At 40.3% G+C, this 21,633-nt stretch overlaps 2 protein-coding genes across 16 annotated transcripts in view; one reads left to right on the forward strand and one right to left on the reverse strand.

Moving 5' to 3' along the window:
- The window catches only part of CSPP1 (centrosome and spindle pole associated protein 1), a 102,674-nt gene extending 90,278 nt beyond the window's left edge, over nucleotides 1-12,396 (forward strand). For 9 of the 11 annotated variants that reach the window (XM_036338457.1, XM_036338456.1, XM_036338461.1 and 6 more), the window contains 6 exons: nucleotides 1,535-1,675; nucleotides 3,441-3,487; nucleotides 4,705-4,768; nucleotides 7,751-7,860; nucleotides 8,904-9,042; nucleotides 10,824-11,035. In XM_036338457.1, the coding sequence (XP_036194350.1) occupies nucleotides 1,535-1,675; nucleotides 3,441-3,487; nucleotides 4,705-4,768; nucleotides 7,751-7,860; nucleotides 8,904-9,042; nucleotides 10,824-11,035 (713 nt within the window). Of the gene's footprint in view, nucleotides 1-1,534; nucleotides 1,676-3,440; nucleotides 3,488-4,704; nucleotides 4,769-7,750; nucleotides 7,861-8,903; nucleotides 9,043-10,221; nucleotides 10,345-10,823 lie in introns of those variants that run through there. The other 2 variants (XM_036338451.1, XM_036338459.1) reach the window with 2 other exon arrangements.
- A 213-nt stretch (nucleotides 12,397-12,609) lies between these two features.
- ARFGEF1 (ADP ribosylation factor guanine nucleotide exchange factor 1) overlaps nucleotides 12,610-21,633 on the reverse strand; it is a 102,850-nt gene continuing 93,826 nt past the window's right edge. For 2 of the 5 annotated variants that reach the window (XM_036338447.1, XM_036338446.1), the window contains exons 34-39: nucleotides 21,312-21,444; nucleotides 18,347-18,486; nucleotides 16,827-16,995; nucleotides 15,365-15,503; nucleotides 14,547-14,664; nucleotides 12,610-14,051 (exon numbers count right to left, since the gene is read on the reverse strand). In XM_036338447.1, the coding sequence (XP_036194340.1) occupies nucleotides 13,887-14,051; nucleotides 14,547-14,664; nucleotides 15,365-15,503; nucleotides 16,827-16,995; nucleotides 18,347-18,486; nucleotides 21,312-21,444 (864 nt within the window). In that variant the 3' untranslated portion in view covers nucleotides 12,610-13,886. The remainder of the gene's footprint in view (nucleotides 14,052-14,546; nucleotides 14,665-15,364; nucleotides 15,504-16,826; nucleotides 16,996-18,346; nucleotides 18,487-21,311; nucleotides 21,445-21,633) is intronic. The other 3 variants (XR_004972520.1, XM_036338448.1, XM_036338449.1) reach the window with 3 other exon arrangements.

Consider the following 21,633-nt stretch of genomic DNA (forward strand, 5'->3'; position numbering starts at 1 on the left):
CTTCACTCTCAGTCTGTGTGAGTCCCTTATTCTGAGGTGGGTCTCTTGTAGACAGCAAATATATGGTTCATGTTTTTTTATCCATTCAGCCACTCGATGTCTTTTGATTGGAGCATTTAGTCCATTTAAATTAAAGTTATGATTGAAAGGTACTTGTTTGTAGCTATTTCTATTTTTTGTGCCTGTTTTCTTTCTTAGCTTTTTATTCTTTTTACACCAGTTCCTTTAGCATTTCTTGCATTGCCGGCTTGGTGGTGATAAACTCCCTTAGTCTTTTTTTGTCTGTGAAGCTTCTTATTTCCCCTTCAATTTTGAAGGATAGCCTTGCTGGATAGAGTATTCTTGGATTCAGTCCTTTGCTTTGCATCACTTTGTAAATTTCCGTCCATTCTTTTCTGGCCTGATGTGTTTCTGTTGAGAAATCATTTGATAATCTAATGGGAGATCCCTTGTATGTAACTTTCCTTCTCTCTCTTGCAGCCTGTAAGATTCTCTCTTTGTCCTGAACATTTGCCATGGTAATTATGATGTGTCTTGGTGTGGGTCTTTTCGGGTTCACCTTGTTTGGGACTGTCTGTGCTTGTGTGACTTTTTTCTTCCCCACCTCAGAGAAGTTTTCTGATATTATTTCTTCAAATAGGTTTTCTAACCCTTGTTCCTCTTTCTGTTGTTCTGGCACTTCTATTATTCGTATGTTGTTTCGTTTCATGTTGTCCCATAGCGCCCTTAGGCTCTCCTCCTGTGTTAATTTTTTTTCTCCAATTGCAGTTCACTTTGGGTGTGTTTTACTTCCCTGTCTTCTAATTCACCAATTCGGTCCTCCGCTTCTCCTAGTCTACTGTTGAAACTTTCAATGCTATTTTTTATTGCAGCTATATCACTCTTCATTTCTTCTTGATGCTTACCCAAGTTACTGATTTTTTCATCCATTTCTTCTTGATTCTTGCATAAGTAGTTGATTTTTTCCTCCATCCGGTTTATGCACTCTAGGACCCTTAATCTGAATTCTTTTTCTGTCATGTTGCATGCCTCTGTATCACTTAGCTGCTTTTCTGGCGAGTCCTCCTTTCCTTTCCTTTGGAGGTTTCTTTGTCTACCCACGTTTGATCTCACCGACATATCTAGATGTTGAGTCGTTCAGTGGCTGCTCCTTGGGTGGCAGTGGCTCCTCGGGCTACGGTTGCTCCTCGGGTTACGGTTGCTCTTCGGGCGGTTGTGGTAGCAGCTGCTCCTCAGTTGGCAGCAGCTCCTCTGGTGGGTGCTGTTCACAGCTGTGGTGGCTCCTCTGGCTGGTGGGGGAGGCTTCACACACAGCTGCTCTTCCTCAGACAGAGGGTGTGGTGATCACGAGGCTGCTGTTCCTTGGATGGGGGCCTGTATATACTAATTTTGTGTTCTTTAGCTTTATGATGATTTTAATGTCCTTTGACTTTGATGATGTCCCACTATTTATACTGTTCCTTCATTTTGAAATTAAGGCTACTATGTCACAGTAAAGGTTTTTAACATAGTTTTGTAACTTTTTTTGGACCAGATTCAGAAACACGAGTGGATCTGAAACTTATGTACCCAGATCCTCCAAGAGATCAGTACACCTTAGAGATTCAGCAGCAAGCCCTACTGAGAGCACAGCAGAAGAGACTGAACAGAATAAAAGTGCAGGAAGGTGCTGAAGGTAAGAGATAATCATTGCTGCTTTCAATAGGACCAGCGGGTTTTATTAATGGCTTTCTTTCTCCATCTTTTGTGTTGATTTTGTCCAAGGCAGGCTCCTCCTACTGGCAAATCCATGATCACAGACCTTTTCAGCCTTTGGACCCAGAAAAGCGTCTGTTTGGCTTGGTTGGGGTCAGGTGTTCATCCATCCATGCATGAGCAGGGCCTAGCCAAGCCCTAGAAGGACTGAGTGCCTGGATGAGGCCCCGTGACACCAGAGACTAGGATCCAAGGGGAGGAATGCTGGGCAAACACATCAGTGCCTTCCCTATGGGGCATTTCTCTATTGTGTGTGTCTGTTTTAAGGTTTGATATGGTATTAAGTTGGTCAAGCATTGGCTTATACTGTTGGAGAAATAGATGCTAAAAAGTGTAAGGATGATGAATGCTGCAAAGGAGAAATCTGGGGTCCCTTGGAGTGTAACGGGGTGGTGTTGGTCAGTCACTTGGAGGCAGAGTGGAGCTAGTTGCTTCAAAGCATTGATGGTTCCTGTTGACGGGATGGATGACTATATGACCCCCTGCACATATTTCACCAGCCTTCAGGCCTTTGAGGGTGGCCATGGAAAATGAGTTATAAAAGTACAGCATCCAGGTAACAAGAACAGGAGGAGATGGTCCTATCAGTTGTATTTAGGAAAACTTTAGACCCTACCGTGGCAGGCTGGTGTGGCCTGCACATCTGAGGAACCTGTCTTGACCATGTGAGATAGACTCACAGGAGTACGAGGTACCACCCTTTAGGCTCATGTCACCGGTCAGGACTTGGGTAAGTTTCTCCTCCATCTGATACAGAATTTTAAAGTGGTTTCAATTTCAGGCTCTTATGCTACCATCTGTTGATAGCAGAATAACCCAAATTTTATGATAAATAGTGGGCCAGTTCTCAGGAGAGAAGAGAGAAGCAAGTACGTATTTCAAGTTTTATATCCATTTTAGTGGAATTTTTCTTTAGGAGACTCAAAAGTAGTCCCCAGGTAGATACAGGTGCATTTTGGTACTGGAGGTCTCCATCCCCACAGTAACCACCCCCAGCTTCTGACAAATACTATTGAGAGACACATAGGATTGCTGGTTAAATTGGAGAGGGGCTTTTAGGATACTGATCCAAAATCTTCCCCCTGGAACCAGGTTAGCTTCCTTCAATTGCATGTGAGGAAGTCCACTCAACAAATTTCTACACAGATTGTAGAATTATGGGAAGATGGTGAAGAATCCTGCATTGTTTTCTTTTCCTGGAGTTATCAGCTTTAAGTGCACAATGATTTTACTTTTCATATTTATTGGGAATGGGAGAATTTTACCTAACGAGAATGAATGTTGGGCTACATTTATTGATAAGTAATACCTTTTTTTTTAAATATATTTTTATTGATTTCAGAGAGGAAGGGAGAGGAAGAGAGAGAGATAGAAACACCAGTGATGAGAGAGAATCATTGATTGGCTGCCTTCTGCACACCCCCCTACTGGGGATCGAGCACACAACCCGGGCATGTGCCCTTGACTGGAATTGAACCCGGGACCTTTCAGTCTGCAGGCGGATGCTCTATCCACTGAGCCAAACCAGACAGGGCGATAAGTAATATCTTAAAAGCAGTCTGTAATGTGATGGTTGACAAGTAATTTCCAGTACAGAGATAGTCACAAAAGATATTCTAAAATTTATTTTACTTTTGAAATGCTTTCTAACCTTTTAATTTGGTTTTCTTCCCCATTGGCTACAGTGGGCTTGGATGCCGTCCCAAGTGTTCAAGTACAAAATCACAGAATGGTAAGAAACCAGTTCTAATTTTTCAAGCTGTTTTTTGGGGGATAAAATATATTTTTAGTAATATGAGTATTCCAATTTTGAATTTTCAGGAAAATTGAATTAAGGATTTTAAATCTTGTCTCATCAGTGCATTGGGTAGCTAGAGATTTATTAGTAGAGAAAGTATATTGTAATAGCTTAGAGAGCTCCTTTTCCCAATGCTGTGTAGCCTGAAACGTATCGACACCGATTCCTGGATACTCTGCAGGTCTGGTGGTTTCTCTATAAGAGGTAACCACATTTCTCAGTGAAAAGATACTGAAATTTAACATTTAGAATTTTGGTTAAAATGACAATACCATATTTTGTTGAGTAGAAACTCAGCATAAGCCGAAGTTCAATCTTGGCTTTTTACAAAAAAGCTCAAATTTTCATATCTTCATTTTCCTAGAAACTGGATTATATGAAAAATACAGGATGAATCTGGAGAAGATGGTCATGGAGAAGATAGGGCTTAGTAGCCTGTCGCACTCTATTCATTATGGGAGGGCTGCGATGCAAGAGGGGTTGGATAATATGTGTGCATGCTAAGAACAGCTGGGGCAGAACATCTGTTAAACGTTGGATGCTGTTATTATCAATTATTATCCAACTAGAAAGCAGTCAGAGTCAATGGGTGTTAAAAAGGAGATTTGAATTCAGTGGAATGTTTCTCCTTATAAAAGTGACAGCTCTTCATAGGAGTGAACCAGCACATCCTGGAAATCTGGTGAGGAGGTGAAGTCACCGCTCACATTGAGAGCTCATTACAAGCCGAACCCTTGTGTTCCTTTTTTTACCCTGTTCTATGTCCCTCTGGAAACCGCTGTCGTACAGTGCTGTCATTATCGAGGACTATGATAGACCTACTCTAGAGCAGAAACTCTTACTCATTTTTGCATCTCCACTTCCTAGCATGGAGGAAATTGTGCGCTATACGGAAGCTCAGCAATGGTTTAAAGATGTATAATGTTTAATTGGGGTCATTGCCTTATACTCTATTTTCATCAGCAGTAATATAACCCTTAATAAAAGCCCCCCTCCTCCCCTTAGAGTATTTTCTGAGCATTGGAATGTAGTATAGGAGGAAAGCAGCTAGTCCTACCTTTCCCTATCTTATTTTGCGGACACTTATGCCTCTTAGTACAAAATGTTGTTTTTTTCATGTGGGACTAATTAATATATGATGTTTCTTTTAGCCCAGAGATAACCCTGATGATTTCTTAAAAAATTCATTGTTGGAATCTGATAGTGCTTTTATTGGTGAGTATATTTACTTTATCAAACTATATTAAAATATTAAACATTTATATTTCCTTTAAATATTTTCAAAAATATTTACAAAATTAATATTTCACTCTTAGTAAGTAATCATCAAACGTGATTTACAATGCTTTCCAAATCAGAATAATCAAAATTAATTTTAGAAGTCATAGGAAGGACTTCCAGTCAAAATGGTGAAGTAGGTAAAGGTCATGCTTGCCTCCTCCCACATTTTGAATTTGCTCGCTTTAGGATGAGGGCAGAAGGGATAGGGGTTAAGGCAGCTCTGCCTGGGAAAGGAAGTGTGGGCAAGCACATTGTTCCTTTGTTGAGTGTTCCTCCAACCTAGCGGGCAGGCACCAATCTAAGCTCTCCATTAACCTGGGAGTACTATTCGCCCCACCCAACATGCTTGTACTGCTGAAGCCTTTAACAGTAGCTGCTCCACATAAGTGACCTCTCTCAGCTTTCACTGTGAATTCTCCTAAAATCCCTTAAGGTACACAAAACCCCAGGAGTGCAGTAGCTAGCCTCTGTGCCCTGTACTTTTTGCTAAGTGGCCCCAAAATTGGAATAAGTTGCAGCAAGCTTGTAATGTAGCTTAAACTAAGCAGCTACAGGACTGACACCATGGTAGCTGGCCTCAACTCACATCATGGTGCCGACCAAAGGGTCGCCAGCCTAGTGCCAGCCAGCCTTGATTCACAGCATAGCCTCTCCCAAGCGCCTCCAGTCCCAGCACAAGTTGCAACTAATGGCAGATCATTTGGTAGCTCCTACCATAGGCCCCAAGCCAGGCACAAATGGTGGCTGAACATGGCTTTCTGCAGAGCCCCCTCCTAAGACTCCAGACCATGCGAAAGCACCATCCAACCAGCTCCACAATGATACACCTGAAGGGCAGACTTGTCTGGCACCAGAGCTCCCATAAAGAGACTTCTGCATGAGCTCAGACCCTGCACACGGTAGAGCTTGTAAAATAAATCAAAATTGTATGCTATAGCACTCTTTACTGAATGCAAAAGAGAGACCTTTGATTATCAGCTTACTAAATGCTACTTATAAAACTTTTCATCCAAAAACAACATAATACACATTCTTCTCAAGTACACATGCAATATTCTCAAGGATAGGACCAGATGTTGAGACACATGAGCCTCAATAAATTTAAGACTGAAATCATACCAAGCATCTCCTTCAAGCATGATGGTATGAAACTAGAAATCAACCATAAATTGCAGGACCCAAAAAATCAGTATACAAATGTCTGTTTCTCTAGAGGCAGTGAATTATGAGAAAAAGAAATGAAAATTCCATTTACAATCGCAACAAAAAGAATAAAATACCTAGAAATAAATGTAACAGAGAAGGCGAAAGACCTGTACACTGAAAAGAGCCAATACAACGCTGAAGAACAGAAGTGGAGGGCTAACACTACCGGACTTCAGGACTGCCTATAAAGATACAGTGTTCAAGACAGTGTGGTACTGGCAAAAGAATAATAGACAAATAGATCAGTGGAACAGACCCACACAAGTATAGTCCACTGATCTTTGACAAAAGAGCAAAGGCAGTGTAACTGAGGAAAGAGTCTTTTCAACAATTGGTGCCTAGAACCAGACAGTACATGCAAAGAAAGAATCTAAATGCAGACTTTACACACTTCACAAAAATAAACTAAAATAAACTCCAAGGAGATAACAGGAGAAAACTAACAAGAACGTGGGTATAGCAATGACTTTTTAGGTACAACAGTAGTACAATTCATGAAAGAGATAACTAGGCTTCATTACAAATTCATGTTCTGTGAAAGTGTCAAGAGAATGAGAAGACCACCCACAGACTGGGAAGCAATATTTGGAAAAGATAAGAGTGCTATCCAAAATACGTACTCTTAAAGCTCATCAATAAGGATAATGATAACCCAGTTAAAAGATGGGCAAGAGATCCAAACAGACACTTCATTAAATAAGCATATAAATAGATGCGCTACATCATGTCATCAGGGAAATGCAAATTAACAACAATGAGGTACCACTACCTACCTATTAGAACGGCCAAAATGGACACCACCAAATGCTGGCACGGATGTGGAGGAACAGGAATTCTCACTCGTTGATGGTGGGAATGCACAACGGTACAGACACTTTGCAAGACAGTGTGGTGGTTTTGTACAAAACTAAATGTACTCTTACCATATCATCTAGCAGTCATATTCCTTGGGATAAATACCTAACCACTGTGCTGTACACTTGAAATTAATATAATATTGAATGCCAACTGTAATTGGAAAAAAAGAAAAAAGACTGACAATACCAAACGTTGGTGAAGATGTGGGAAACTATGACTTTCTTATAATGCAAAATGGGTGGAACAACTTTAGAAAATGGTTTGGCAGTTCCTCGAAAAAGGCTAAATGTAAAGTTACCCAGTAGTTTCACTCCTGGGAAAATACTCCAAAGAAATGAAAACATGACCATAAAAAAGACATGTACATGAATGATCATAATAGCCTTATTAATAATTGCCAACTAGATACAATTCAAATGTCCATCAGCTGGTGAATACATTGATAAAATGTGACATATCCATATGATAAGAGTACTTACAATTCAACAATGAAAAAGAATCAGCTACTGATACGTTACAACATAGATGAACCTCAAACACATGCCAAGTGGAAGGCAACTATTACATTGTATAATTACACTCGCGTGGAGTCTCGGGAAAGAGTGAAAGCTGGGCAGGCAGGAGTGGGAAGGGATTGCCAGCGAGCACGAAGAAACTTTCTGAGGTGACCAATGTTTTAGAACTAGATAATAATGACATCTGCACAGTTCTGTAAAAATCGTGGAACTATGTACATTTATAGTGGGTGGGTTTTATTATATGTAAATAACATCTTAAAGCCAGTAAGAAACAGTCTGGGTTTAGATGAGTGAAAAGATTTGAAATGGACTTCTCCCTGTGTGGTCCTTCTAGGTGCGTATGGTGAGACATATCCTGCCTTTGGAGAGGACACCCTCCTTCCACCCCCACAGCTGCCCTCTGCAAGGGAGCGCAGGAGGAGCAAATGGAAAGGACTGGCCTCTGTATGTATGGAACACCCTTTTCTTTTTCCGTTTAGGAGGTCTGGGTTCTGGCCCATCCTAAATTGGCCTGGTCCAGTAAATAAAGGTACTTGCTCTGTAATAGGGACATGGATCTGAATCTAGGCTCTACCACCAAATAGCTGGATGACCTTGAGCAAGTCATTGAACTCATTGCCTTGGCTTCTTTGAAGTAATATTTTCCTATCTCCTAGGGTGGCTATAAGTATAAGCCTGGTACTTGGCACAGGACCTCTGCCCTATAAATAATTCCTTACCCTAGTTTCCTTCCTTCCACCTGCAGAATATATGGAATTCTGAGAAGGCACGGGAGGCAAGTGATACCATTTATTGGAAAGCCTGTTATATAGATAACATTCCAAGGTCACATAAAACATGCAGACGACCCTGACCAAATGACAAATGCTGTTACTAGATCATATGTATGCACAGCTTTACCACGTGGCAAGACTTGTTTTCCTGTCAACCACTAATCTACTTTCCGTCTACAGATTTGCCTTCTCTGGACACACAAATGAAAGCATACAATATATGATCATTTGTGACTGGCTTTTTTCCTTTCAAAGGTCATTTAAGTTATCGCTTGTCAGGACTTAATTCCTTTTATTGAATAATATTTCATTTATGGATAGTCTACATTTTTGAATCAACACCTGATAGACATTTAGGTTGTTTCCACTTTTGTCTGTTATGAATACTGCTTTTAATATCTGTGTACAAGTTTTTTGATATTCTCACCTCTCGTGTGTGTATGCCTAGGAATAGAGTTGTTGGGTTACAACTATGTTCCACCTTTGTCCAGTGTGGCAGTGTTTCTGTTATCACACACACAGTACTTTCATCTGAGCCTGCATGGATAAACACCAAGAGTTAGAATGTAAATGCTAGGTTTTCATTTGTTTTATTTTGTTCATCACACTGTGTACTTATCAAGGGCAAAAACATGTTTTGATTCACCTGTTAATTCTGAACATGTTTCATGTTAATGATCATTTCATTTCTGAAGTTCTGTTTTCTCACTACAGGATAACGGTCTTCCTAATGTACCACCAGATGATCTCTCTTTAAAATCTGTATCCAGTATAAATATTGATCAGATTAGAATGAGAAATGAAGAACGAATGCGAAGATTGAATGAACTCCAGAATAAACCTATTAATACAGGTAAGTGGCCAGTTTTAATGGCGTATAGCAGATTCTGTAAGGAGTCTAACAGGCTTACATGGCAGCTTTCCCTTATGGCTGGGGAACTGAGGGAATGAGTTTGAAATCAAGGGGCCTCTATCACACATCCTGTAAAACCGGGACTCGGGATTAATTTTGCATCAGATTAGGGGTACCCTTTTCTGAGTGGGTTCTAAACAAAGCTTTTGCTTATAAAGATGCGCAGGCTTTGCTTTCAGCAGGGAAAATGCTTCCTTACTGAAGTGAGAGAATATCAGAAATTAACTTAAAACATTTAGTTTTTTTAGATTACACATACATTATAAATTGATAGTATTACAAAGAAAACGATTTTACCTTTTTACTTGGCTTTCAGTATTTTGGACACAAAGTAGCCTCGTTAATTATTTCCTTTTGACCCATCAAAGCTTAGTCTCATTATGTTGGGCTTTGGTGCCAGGCAGGCAGGACAGACAGTTCCTTAAGCAACTGGCACGCTCCTCTGCCAGCCTGGACCACCTTTTCAATGCTGATGTTAGTCATTAGGATAATGGGACAATTTTATAGCACACAAGACCTGCTGGATTATTAGCTTTAGCAGATAGTGATCTATTTGGACAATTTTCTTTAGTCTGTGAAGCTACATTACAATAATTGTCTTATAGCAATTTTCTTAACGTGTTAAGCGCCATGTCAGTCACCGGTGACTGACACTATACTTCCCGTCTGGACCGGTCAGTCACTGGTGCCGCCAGCTTATCGGTGAAATCAGATGTCCGAAGACAAAACAGGCTTGGCACTTAACGTCTTAAGATATTTTTAGATCTTACCTTTAATACTGTGTTAATTTAAAACTACTCATACACTCTGTCTAGCAGACAGGGTGTCATGTGTTCTGACGGTAACTCCGTAACAAATACCAGCAAACATGGCAAACTGATGGAGTATTCATATCATACCTGGAAAAACATGGAACAGTGGGAAAGCAATGCTTTCTGTTTAGCTAAAAAGCATTTTCTTTTAACTGTATTGTGAGTTTCTTATACCTCAATTTCTTTTAGAAGCAATAAGTTGAATATTTAACAAGGATATTTTTAAATTGAGAAGACAGCATTTTAAGAATTTACTCTTTACGAAGGTATTCCACTGCTAAACTTTTAACATTGTCCTTTCAAACAGGAGCTTTTTGGTACGATGTGGATTAAATTGCACAGGTCCCTTTGCTGGGCTACTCCTTCACTGACCAGGAGATGTAATTAAAAAAAAAAAAAAAAGAAATTGACATCAGAGGGTAGGAAGACAGATTTTCCTGTTATTATATTTGTAAGTAAAATGTAGATGTGGAAGTTGAGTCCTATCAATGCAATTAAAGAACGAAACAAATTAAGAGCTCTCTCTCAGTGGAGTGGAAGTCATTTCAATCCCGTCTAGTGCTTTCCTGAAATGACTTAACTTCCTAAACCTTGTTAAATAAAAAAGTTAGTTGAAGGTGACACAAAGGAAGATGGCCCACACTCCTGTGGCCAAATTAATGTGGCTGCGGCCCCTGCTGCTGAGCTTGGGATGGTGCTGGTACCATGGAGTCACTTTCAGTTGCATTTTCTGTTTCTTAAAGTTGGGTCCCTCCCTGGGTTTGCTTTCCTACCTCTAAAGTGAGGGTTATCTGGACAAAACTATAAGCTTAGAACCTAACATTGTGGAGAAATACAGAGCTGTATAGATTTGTGTTCACATCACCCCCCTGACACCCACCTGAGTAACGTTTCTCTTGCTTCCTCTAGATGACGAGAGTTCACTAATTGACCCTGATGACTTCATGAAGCATGTGGGTGACGATGGATCAAACTCTGTAGCAACTGAACCCTGGCTTCGCCCAGGCACCTCAGAAACGCTGAAGCAGTTCATGGCAGAACAACTGGACCAAGAGCACCAGCAGGTTCCTGGAAAACCAGGCACTTTCACTTGGCAGGGCCTGTCTACTGCACATGGTTAAAATAAACCTGTGTTGGACCCAGCAGTGCCTTCTAAGGTAAAAGGGATGTTAACTCTGAACCTTTAATAATATGTGCTACTTTGACCCCTACCTGGAAGTTACTTATGTTATCTGTGTATAAGGTAATGTATATTATGTACAGAAATAAAAGGCCATGATTAATTTATATATAATGTAGAGTTATATAGAATTATTTTTGCCATAAGTCAGGGTGGTAATGAACTCAACTACCATATGTGCATTATTGTAAAGTAGAATGAACAAAACAAGTGTATTAACAATGTACATATAACTTGTTATATGTGCACTTGTTATTGAAATAATTCATTAGTAAATACATTAGCTGTAGCTGTCACTATTCCAGTTGCTACGTAATGACAGAATCAGATTTCCATGTTGTTTATAGCTACTGGTTCAGTATAAATGGTGGGAGTCATAATTGATTTTATTCCTGAGCCATGCACTAAATGTTACATCCTTCTGCCTCTATTTTTGTGCCAATTAAGGGATTAAGTTTACTGATTTAACTACTTCTTGATAGAAATAAATTATTTTTATTACCAATGTCCATTTCTTAACTGAAATTGAGGTTTCTAGACAAGGTGTTGTAGAAGGTGGAGAGAGGCAGGAGCACCCTGGATGAAAGATGGACTGGAATCCCCGCTGTGCCACTATGGACCCTGAAGAAGTGACTCCGTCTTTCTAATCACTTCATGAGAGGTACCTTTAAAACAGATTTAAATTCTGAGAAACAATTCAGAGAACAGTGCAGTCACTGCTGCTTCACACTTCCTTCCACTGACACAATTAATGGCAGGCAAGATCAGATACGTTTACCTCAAGTGTGAAATTTCTTAAACTTTGAAATTTAGCTGCATGTAAATCTTGATTTGTAATCTAACCACTGCTTATTTTACTGTAAATATTTTTTCTTCTTATTTCTTCACCTGAAAGTTAGATGAAGGCCTCTGTCTCCTCTAGGGAGAAGCTTGATACTTTACACCATGAAATAATAAACTGCCAGGTTACTTGAAACACTTACCTGTCAAACAGGCGGAAGGTCATGGTGGCTCCCAGCTGCAGTGTCCAGCTCAGCTGGAACAGGGCTCCATCTTAGGGGTAACACATATTGCTGACTTACAAATACCTAGTTCAGTGCCTACTCGCTGTCTAAGAGAGGTGTGAGAGCAAAGGTTGAACACTTACCTGTTTTTTAGCACAAGCTTAGAAATAAATGATCTTCTTGACACATTACATTTTTCTTGATAATGCACCGCTGTACCACACAACTGCCCTGACAGAAACTTTACTGCGTCTTTTCACTAAAATAGGATAGCATTATTCTGGGTAATCAATAAATATACAAAATATTAAATTATTAATATCCTATGATTGAGAAAGCAGGGTGTGGGGGAGAATCTAATGCCAGAAGCTAGAAAGAAAACTTTAGAACTAAAGAATATTGAATTTGTAGTTCTGGCAGGAAGTAGCTTTTTCCTAGTTATTTGCTTTTGAATAAAAAAAACAAAAAACAACAACAAAACAATGAAACATGGGGCTGTGGATTACACAGGTTTGATTGCACTGATGAAATAATCCAAAAACTTTATTGACCTATAACCTGATTAGAATATGCCAGATGAGAATCAATATTGTACAGAAAGTTGTACAGAATTTTTTACATAGAAAACTTTACATCTGTACCATATACATTTTATCCATCTGAAAAAATTTCTACATCCACTGTTAATACGGAATGCTTGACAATCTTGTAATTTTTAACCATCAGAGCACAATTCACAGTATGAATACATTTCCAGTAAATCTAACCTCCCCAAACCATGCCAGAGTTATTTTAATATATTCAACATTAAGTTCTGTACACAGAATAAAATCTACATCAAGCCCCGCCACCCAAAAGAAAAAGTGACAGCAGCCTAGATTCATTTTGCAGTGATTCAAGTTCAGTCCATGAAGGATCATTCTATTTTAATGGCTCATCTTTAAAAGCCCTAAGAGAAGTATATTACAGGTAGTTATGTCAGTAGGGATATTTTCTACCCTTTTTGTTGTTGTTGTTGTTGTTGATCATGACAAGTATCAGCCACAACAGCTTCTGGGCATGTTAATCCTTCAAAGTTATCAACCCCCCCGAAAAGGGCAAAACAAAAATCCCCACAAAATAAAAAGACAAAAAGTTAAACCCAAATTTTTAGTGCATTTGACAAAATAGTATAGGTATTTAGCAAATGAATAAGAAAATAAAGAAAACAGTGCAAGAACTATATCATGTTTAAGATTTTTATATTACAGACCTGCGTCGTCTCTGTACATTTTTCACAGAAGGATGATTACCAGTATCTCAGGTAGCCTGAGTGTGCAAAAATTTCAGAATAAGAATACCATAGTTGCTAAATATCTTTTACCATGAACAATAATTTCTTCTCCCCCCACTCCCCAATTATAAACATTTTATCCTTCAAAATACAGCTCTCCTGAGTTGTACTTCCTACAGAAGTTCAAATCTTTACATCTATAGTTCTTTGGGTAAGTTTCACTTCCACACCTGCCAAAAGTATGTGGGGCTCTCCCTGCCTCTGAGGCCAGGGAAGGACCTGTGAGCAGAGCTGACACTGGAAATGGGCTTTCTGCTCAACATGACACACGAGGTCCATCACGGAGAGGGCTGGAGCGTTGCAAGACTGAGTTCTAGTTCTAAGCACTTTACCAGTCAGTAACCCTTAGACACTGAAATTCAGAGAAACCATTTTCCAGGTAGGAAATCTCAGCTCCAGGGTCCTTTTAAAGATCAGAGGGATGTAAACGCCAAGAGAAGAACGCTGAGTTCCCATCACTGCTTGTTTAGTCCAAGTTCCTGTTCAGGTGGTTGTGATATCTGAAAAACCACTCCAATTCGCAGAAAAAATCTTCTAAGAACAGCACGAAGTTCAGGAATCAAGTCAAATTGCATAATTTCACATAAGAGAGGGTAGTAGAATGATGCGTGAGCTTTGAACTGGGAGGAAAAGATGAATTTCTCCATTAGTAGTGCTTTCATTCGAAACCACCACCTAAAACTCCCTTTGGAGACAAATCACTGGGCCGAGCACTGACCATGGACACCGGGTGTCTGCGTGAAGCAGTGATGTGCTGATTATGGAACTGAAAGACCAGAGGTTTTCAAGACTCACTTCATACAAATAGTCACTTAGTTTCTATCTTATTTTGATAAATTTGACAAACTGTTAGTATTTATCATTGTTTTTTTCCAGGTAATAAAAGGAGGCCCAGCAGGAACTACGGTTTTTTTTATAAGCCATGTATCAGTTATTGAAACCATCTTTTGTTAAATAAAAATTTAATTTTCTGGGGAAATTCTACCTAACATTGCAATATAAACTATACAGTCTCCAGGCAAGGACTATACATCCCATATTCAGAGTTTGCAATTGATACACTTTGACTCTATCAAGCCAGAAGTGCTGGGCTGCGTACGCAGTCTCACACTTACCCTGTTATCACTTATCTTCAGAACTTTCGTTAGAAACAAAAGCAGTAAGTTAGTCCAGGCCTCCCGATGACTCTCTGATGTCAGAGTAAGGAAGTAACTCAGTGCTTCACTGCACACACTGCAACAGACAAGGTTCACTCTTACACGTGCTCGTACACCTGCTGGCACACTCACTGAGCAAGAACTACTAAGACATGGAGGGTAGCGAATATTTGACTATTAGGACCTTTTTATATAATTTGAAAAAGTCTTTAACTGGTTGCTGAGACTTTCTGTTCCCCAAGAACACACAAAAATACTATTCAGATGATGGTAGTCTTTCAGGATGTTTTAGCCTTAATGTGAATTGAAATGTTTAAAGACAGTATTAAGTTGTCATTAAATAAAAATAGAATGCAAAAAATAGTAACACGAAAAACAACACACCTCCAAATATTTTTTCAAATGAAGTGCAGGCAGGTTTTCCCTTTCACAAATGATTGGTTTGAAAAAAATGAGCTCTCTGGCATAAAAAAGCCTAAAAACTAGAATATAAAGTTGTAAAAACTTTGAGAGAAAACTTTCTCCTTTGTCCTGTAACAGGAACAACAGGCAGGACACATTCATATGTCACCAACTGTGCAAAAGCACACTCTCCTCTAAGACTGCATTTAATTATCACAATCTCTGCCTTGGCCCCGCGTTATCTGCGTGGTCCCGCAGCTCCTGGCCATGGGGTTGGCTGAGGACGCCGCCCACGTGCGAATCTGGTGGCCCTTCCCTGCCCTGTACCATGTAGCCACACAGGTGAGAGGTAGAAACTCAGCCAAGAGTCTTACTTTAAAAGCCTTTGCTGGACCTCCTCCCAGGCACTAACCCGGCTCTCATCCATGTACATCCGGAAGAGAATGCGCAGCCCACAGGCCAGGCTGCTCGTCTCCTGCTTCAGAAGGTTGGGTTTGGATTTGCCTTTAAAACCTGCAGAGAGGGGAAGTTTTGGGATGAATTTGGGAAAGTATCTTACATAAAGGTATTGCAGCCTGGATGGCAGCACATTCTGTGTGTGCAGCCATCACATCTGCTACCTGAGTCACAGCAGCGGCGCCCAGAGCCTTGCGCCCTCGAGGTGGCCCACGGACAGAAGTCACACTGAGAAGGTAGAGACCAAGTCTGGCTGAAGGCCCCCGATATGAAGGTCATTACTATGTTTAGAATTTCTTTCCCTCTCAAGCTGGGGGTAGGAGATAAAAGACCACACTTGGCTGGGAAAGGGGAACTCTCCCAATGAAAGTGCACCTGGAAGCCCCGTGCAGCACAGCAGGGCTCCTGTGGAACAGAGCAGACCACATGGACTGTTTTCCAGGTCATGGTACGAAGGGCCAAGTGCATGTGGAAACGGGCCCGGTGACCTTACAGGAGCTGTCCCAAGTAGAATGATGGCAACAAGTTGGTCTGAAGGGAAAAAGCAAGGCCAGACCACTCTCTCCTGCAGTTGGGGGGTAAAGAGATGAGGACGGACAGAGCCAGGGCTTCACCAGCAGTTAGACATTCTAGATGACATAGAAACTCAAATGTAAAGCAACCACTCTCCATTTGACATGCAGTAAACGTCACCTTCCTTTTCCTGCCAGATTCGGCCGCCCCCACTCCCAGCAGCACTGTTTTACACCAAATAGGCACTGAGTAACTAGTTCTTAAATAAAAAAATTGGCAATGTCAGTAAATTATAAAGCTTAGAGGGGGGATTCAGGAGTGGGAGGGGAGAGGTCAATAGGGGAAAGAGGAGACATGTAATACTTTCAACAATAAAGGATTTAAAGAAAATAAAATTTCCAACATGTTCTAAAACAAATATACCTCCCACCTTTAACCATTCACTTTCATTCTGAGATATGGTCATGCCCAGGCCTATATGGAGAAGTCATTTGAATACATATCCCAGATTGTGTGTGTTCGGGACCCTCACACCCACTGCTTCTCATAAAAGGGCAGATTTCCGTTGTTGACAGTGTCAATAGGAAGGCCCACGCTGGGAAACAAGATGAAAGACGACTCATCAACTCAATCAAATAAAAGTCAACTAAACAAGGGGAAACAAATAAACCCAGACAGTTACTTAATTTATTGAAGACCTGACAGGAAGACCTGGTTGGCAGAATGCCTTCCTATTATAGTTGTTAAGGTGGAAGTTAAACAGTGACATGCACAGATCTGCAGGACAGTCAGTGAGTTCTGAGCAATGGAAGTATGTGGTGTACATTCATTAACAGTGAACATTGGATGTGGGACTGTGCAGCTTACCTGCTTTCCACAGAGCAGTCCTCTGTTCATTGTTGGAATTAAATGCTTTTGCAAATCGATGTGACTCTAATAAGCAGTCCAGTAGCTTAAAAAGCTGTTGTGATGTTAAAAAGCGGTACATTCCTTGGTCTTGAGTATCAACTCGAACATCAAAGTCCACGGCATCTCTCTTTGGGAGATAAACCACCATAGCGCACACACACAGAGTCACAGATTTTAGAAATCAGTGCTTCCCAAAGACGGTTTACAAGCAGCCACAGAACCTAATCTGTTCTATCTCAACAGAAGGTGGGGAAAGGTCCATCTTTTGTTGCCTGATTTCCAGAATCTTCATTGCATGCACCCTAGTCCCCAAGCATGATCCTCCTGATTCCTGACTCCCAGAGCTCTGCTCATACCAGACCCTACAGACATTCTCCCAGCCCCCCCCCCCCCCCCCCCCCCGCTTCCTCGCCCCTCGGGTCCTCACTGCTCCTCTTCACCAGGTGGGAGTCCATGTGATGATAATTATTCCCTTGCACAACCCCTCACCTCCTCCTCACAGTAATTGTTTGGAAAGCTGCCTTCCATGTCTGCTCCCACATGCTAATCCTAACTGGAGAGAAACGGACTGATTTATCTTTAAATTCAGTGGATGCTGGATTAAATCTGGGTGCTGCCCAGCAATCCTCCTGGCACGTCCCTCGTCCAATTCCCTGGACACTAATTCCTGTTTTCCCTTCTCTCAAGTAGCTAAAGCTTTCTTCCCAAACTCACTTGGTGAATGGCTTTTCTTCCTATCTAAATGAGAAACCAGCGCTATCAGATCTCCACAAACTCCCACCCGCCTTCCTACATTTACATATAACCCATTCACTTTGCTTGCATTCCTGTTATAATGCATGAGCTGTCTGCTTCTAACCAAGACAACCCCCGGGGTCTTCGCACTAGGGTCCATCTCCAGGCAGTCACTCAAGAGACTGCTCCAGCAGCTGTCCCTCTCCCGGAGAGCTCTCATCGGAGGACATGCTGCAATGTTGCTCATCTTAAAGACACCCTTTTCTTCACTCCTTCATTCTCCTCCAGCTATTACCACATTTCTCTGTACCCCTAGAGTTACCAATATTTGCTGTCTTCAACTACTCTCTTCTTTTGTACCCAATATAATAATATCACAATTAAACACAATGTCAAGGTCACTAAAGTCCACCAAATTGCTAGAGGGCAATTCTCAGACAGAAAATTACTTGACCTACTGAGAATTGGACAGAACTTAGGACTTCTAAGACATTTCTGCACTTGGCTTCCAGGTCTCCTCATGCCACCCTTGTTCTTGGTCTCCGGCTCTTTACCAATTGCCTCACCAGGAGCTAAACCATGGAGGCCTCCAGGGCTCAATCCCTGACCACACTCTACCTGGGTCATGCCATCCAGTCCCATGGTTTAAAATGAGATCAATGTAATAAAGACCTACCCCCACCCCCAAATTACATCTCTAGCTCGACCTCGGCTCTGAATCCCAGACTGTCTCCGCTCCTCACCTGGGCTGCAGCTAAGTTCTCCGCATCCTCCTTCCTGCTGGTGGCGGGGAAGAACACAATGTTGTCGATAGTCTGGATGAGTTCCAGCTGCACAACACATTTAATCAACAGGGCAGCAAACAGTTTTTGTTCTGGATATTCTGTGAGGAAACCCACCCCAATGCACATGCAAACAAAAATTATTTCGAATCCTTTATCATTTCTACGATATTACAATGCTAAGGGAACATAATATGTATGAAGGTAACTTGCACATATCATAGAAGGATATACTTACTGCTTTTTCACATAAGCACTACTCAGCAAAAGTTTAATCAATATTTAGAAAACCCAGAAAATATTCATTTTTTAAATAAAATGTAGGTTATTTTTTAACAAAATGTAACAATGAATTAAAAGCTAAAACTTAAACCTTTACTGTAAGCACAAGTTTGGCCTTTGAATATAGGTAATATACAAACCTACACCAAAAGAAAAACAACAGAAACTAGACTTGTAAGACAGGAAGTGAGAGATAGCCAAAAATTTTGACAAATGGAGCAATATTGTGGATTAACCATAGTCCATGTTTTATTTGGAACCATGTTAGGAGTTGTAGCTCAAATGACCTTATATCTTCAAAAGGATCCATAAGCAAAGAAATCTATAAAAAGTTATGCTAAGTGCGTTACTACAAAAGTAACCAAATCGTTAAGTAACAGAAGTATTTTCCACAGTGCCCAGGTGAACTGTAACATGGCTACCTCCCTCTAGCCTAACAAATTTGGTCAATAGGACAATGTTTCTAACACATATTCATAAAAGAAATTTTCCATTTCACTGACCTCCTGGTTCATGGCAATGGTGGTTTCTACCTGACAATTGCTGCCTGATATTTTGAAAGCAAAATAGTCACAAATATTTTTAGGGCATTTTATGAGAAAGGAAACAGAAAGTAACTCAGACATTTAGGTGGGCTTTCCCTTTGTCCTCCTCCTTTGATGGTAATATATACTACTATGAGTTGCAAAAGTAGGTTTATACTTGTTTGTATGGGAAAATATATAAGAATAATTAATAATACAAGAATAGCCCGGCTGGTGTGGCTCAGTGGTTGAGTGTTGACCCAGGAACCAAGAGGTCACCAGTTCAATTTATGGTCAGGCTATATGCCCAGGCTGCAGGCTCGATCCCCAGTAGGGGGAGTGCAGGAGGCAGCCAATTGATGTTTCTCTCTCATCAATTTTTCTATCTCTCTATCCCTCTCCCTTCCTCTAAAATAAATAAAAATCTATTTTTAAAAATGGATCAGTGATCTATATATAAGAGTTTAAAAAGTATAAAACTCTTAGAAGAAAACATTGAGGAAAATCTTCATGACCTGTTAATGGATTCTTAGATATGACACTAAAAACATGAACAACAAAAGAAAAAAAAAATAAACTAGACTTCATCAAAATGAAAAACTGTTGTGTAACAGAAGACACTATCAAAGAAGTGAAAAAATGACCTAGAGAATGGGAGAAAATGCAAATCATGTATCGGATATGGGGTAGTATCCAGAGCATGCAACAAACTCATACAATTCAAAAACTAAAAAAAACAGCCCAACTATAAATGAGCCAAGGACGTGAATAGATATTTCTCCAAAAAAGATATACAAATGGCCAATGAGCACATGAAAAGACACTACTCAACATTACCAATCATTAAGGAAATGCAAATAAAATCCACAATGAGCTACCACGTCACACCCACTAGGATGGCTATACTAAAAAAAGTAATTTTGGTGAAGATGAGGAAATTGGAATTGCTGGTGGGAATGTAAAATGGTACAGCCACTATGGAACATATTTCAGTGGTTCCTCAAAAAGTTAAATACAGAATTATCATATAACCCAGCAATTCTACTCCTAGGTATAGTCCCAAAAGAATTAAAAACAGTACTTGTAAACAGACAGTCAAAGCAGCCTTGTTCATAATAACCAAAAGGTAGAATAAACTCAAATGCCCATCAACAGATGAATGGATAACATGTGGCATATCCACAAAAATGACAATTACTCCATCATAAAAAGGAATTACTGATCTACTTTACAATGTGGCTGGACCTTGAAACATTATGCTAGATAAAAGCCAGACATAAAAGGTCACAGACTGTATGATTCCATTTACATGAAATGTGCAGAATAGCAAATCCACAGACACAGAAATCAGAATGGTGGTTGCCAGGGCTGAGGACTGGGAAAATAGGAAGGAAAAGCATAATGGTTGTGGGGTTGTCTTTTGGGATGATAAAAAATGTTTTGGAACTAGATAAAGTAGCAACTGCACACCATTGTGAATTTACTAACTGCCACTGAATCGTTCACTTTCAATTGGTTACTTTCGTTACGTGAATTTCTTCTCAATTTTAAAAGGCGATTTTTAAAGCTGTCCTATTGTCCTCTAAGGAGGAGGCATTCTTTCCTCAGTGTTGTAATTTTCCTTCAGTAAACAAAATTTAACCTATTTAGTAAAAACAGAAGAACTAAGAAGGTGAGGAGAGGAGTGAAGATGACATGGGTGTGGGTGTGGGGCAGCAGAGCATAAGGAGGGCTTGCTCCCCAGAGCGGGAGCTCCAGCTTTGGAAGCCCTCAGCCCTTACTACCTCCCTTCATAGATGAGTAGAGGAGGGCCCATCAGGCCCTACTTTTGCAGGAAAAAAATGGGGCTGACATGAAAGAAGGGGATGAGAGGGAAGACTCGTAGGCTCAACACAAACACTAGCTGGTATGGCAGGTGTTAGCAGAGTTCCTGATCCTACTCAAGGGAGTATCTACCTATCTATCCTGGGAGGTTCAGGTTGGAGCGAACATAGTAATGAAGTGACTATACAATCAGTTACAGTGTATTTGTTAGTAATAAAAGTACAAGCGAATTTCATCCCTTTCCTACATCAAACAAAACACACAATTTAGTTTTACTAAGAGTATAAATAACTCACTTGCTGAAGGTTTAATTTTGTTGGCTTCTTCATTCACTGTAGAGACAGAAGCCAATGTTGCTTGCTGTCTATTATCTGCAGATCTTGGTTGAATAGAATCATGGATATCTACAGATTTCTGTGATATTGTATCCTAACAAAAAAAAATTCATTATAAGTACAGTGAATAAAGCTTAAGAATAAAAACAGCATGGATGGAGCTGGAGAGCATCACGCTAAGTGAAGTAAGTCAGTCAGAGAAAGATAAGTATCACATGAGCTCACTCATTTGCGGATTACAATGAACAACATAAACTGATGAACAAAAACAGATCCAGAGACA

The sequence above is a fragment of the Myotis myotis genome, unplaced genomic scaffold, assembly GCF_014108235.1.
Source record: "Myotis myotis isolate mMyoMyo1 unplaced genomic scaffold, mMyoMyo1.p scaffold_m19_p_16, whole genome shotgun sequence".
NCBI lineage: Eukaryota > Metazoa > Chordata > Mammalia > Chiroptera > Vespertilionidae > Myotis > Myotis myotis.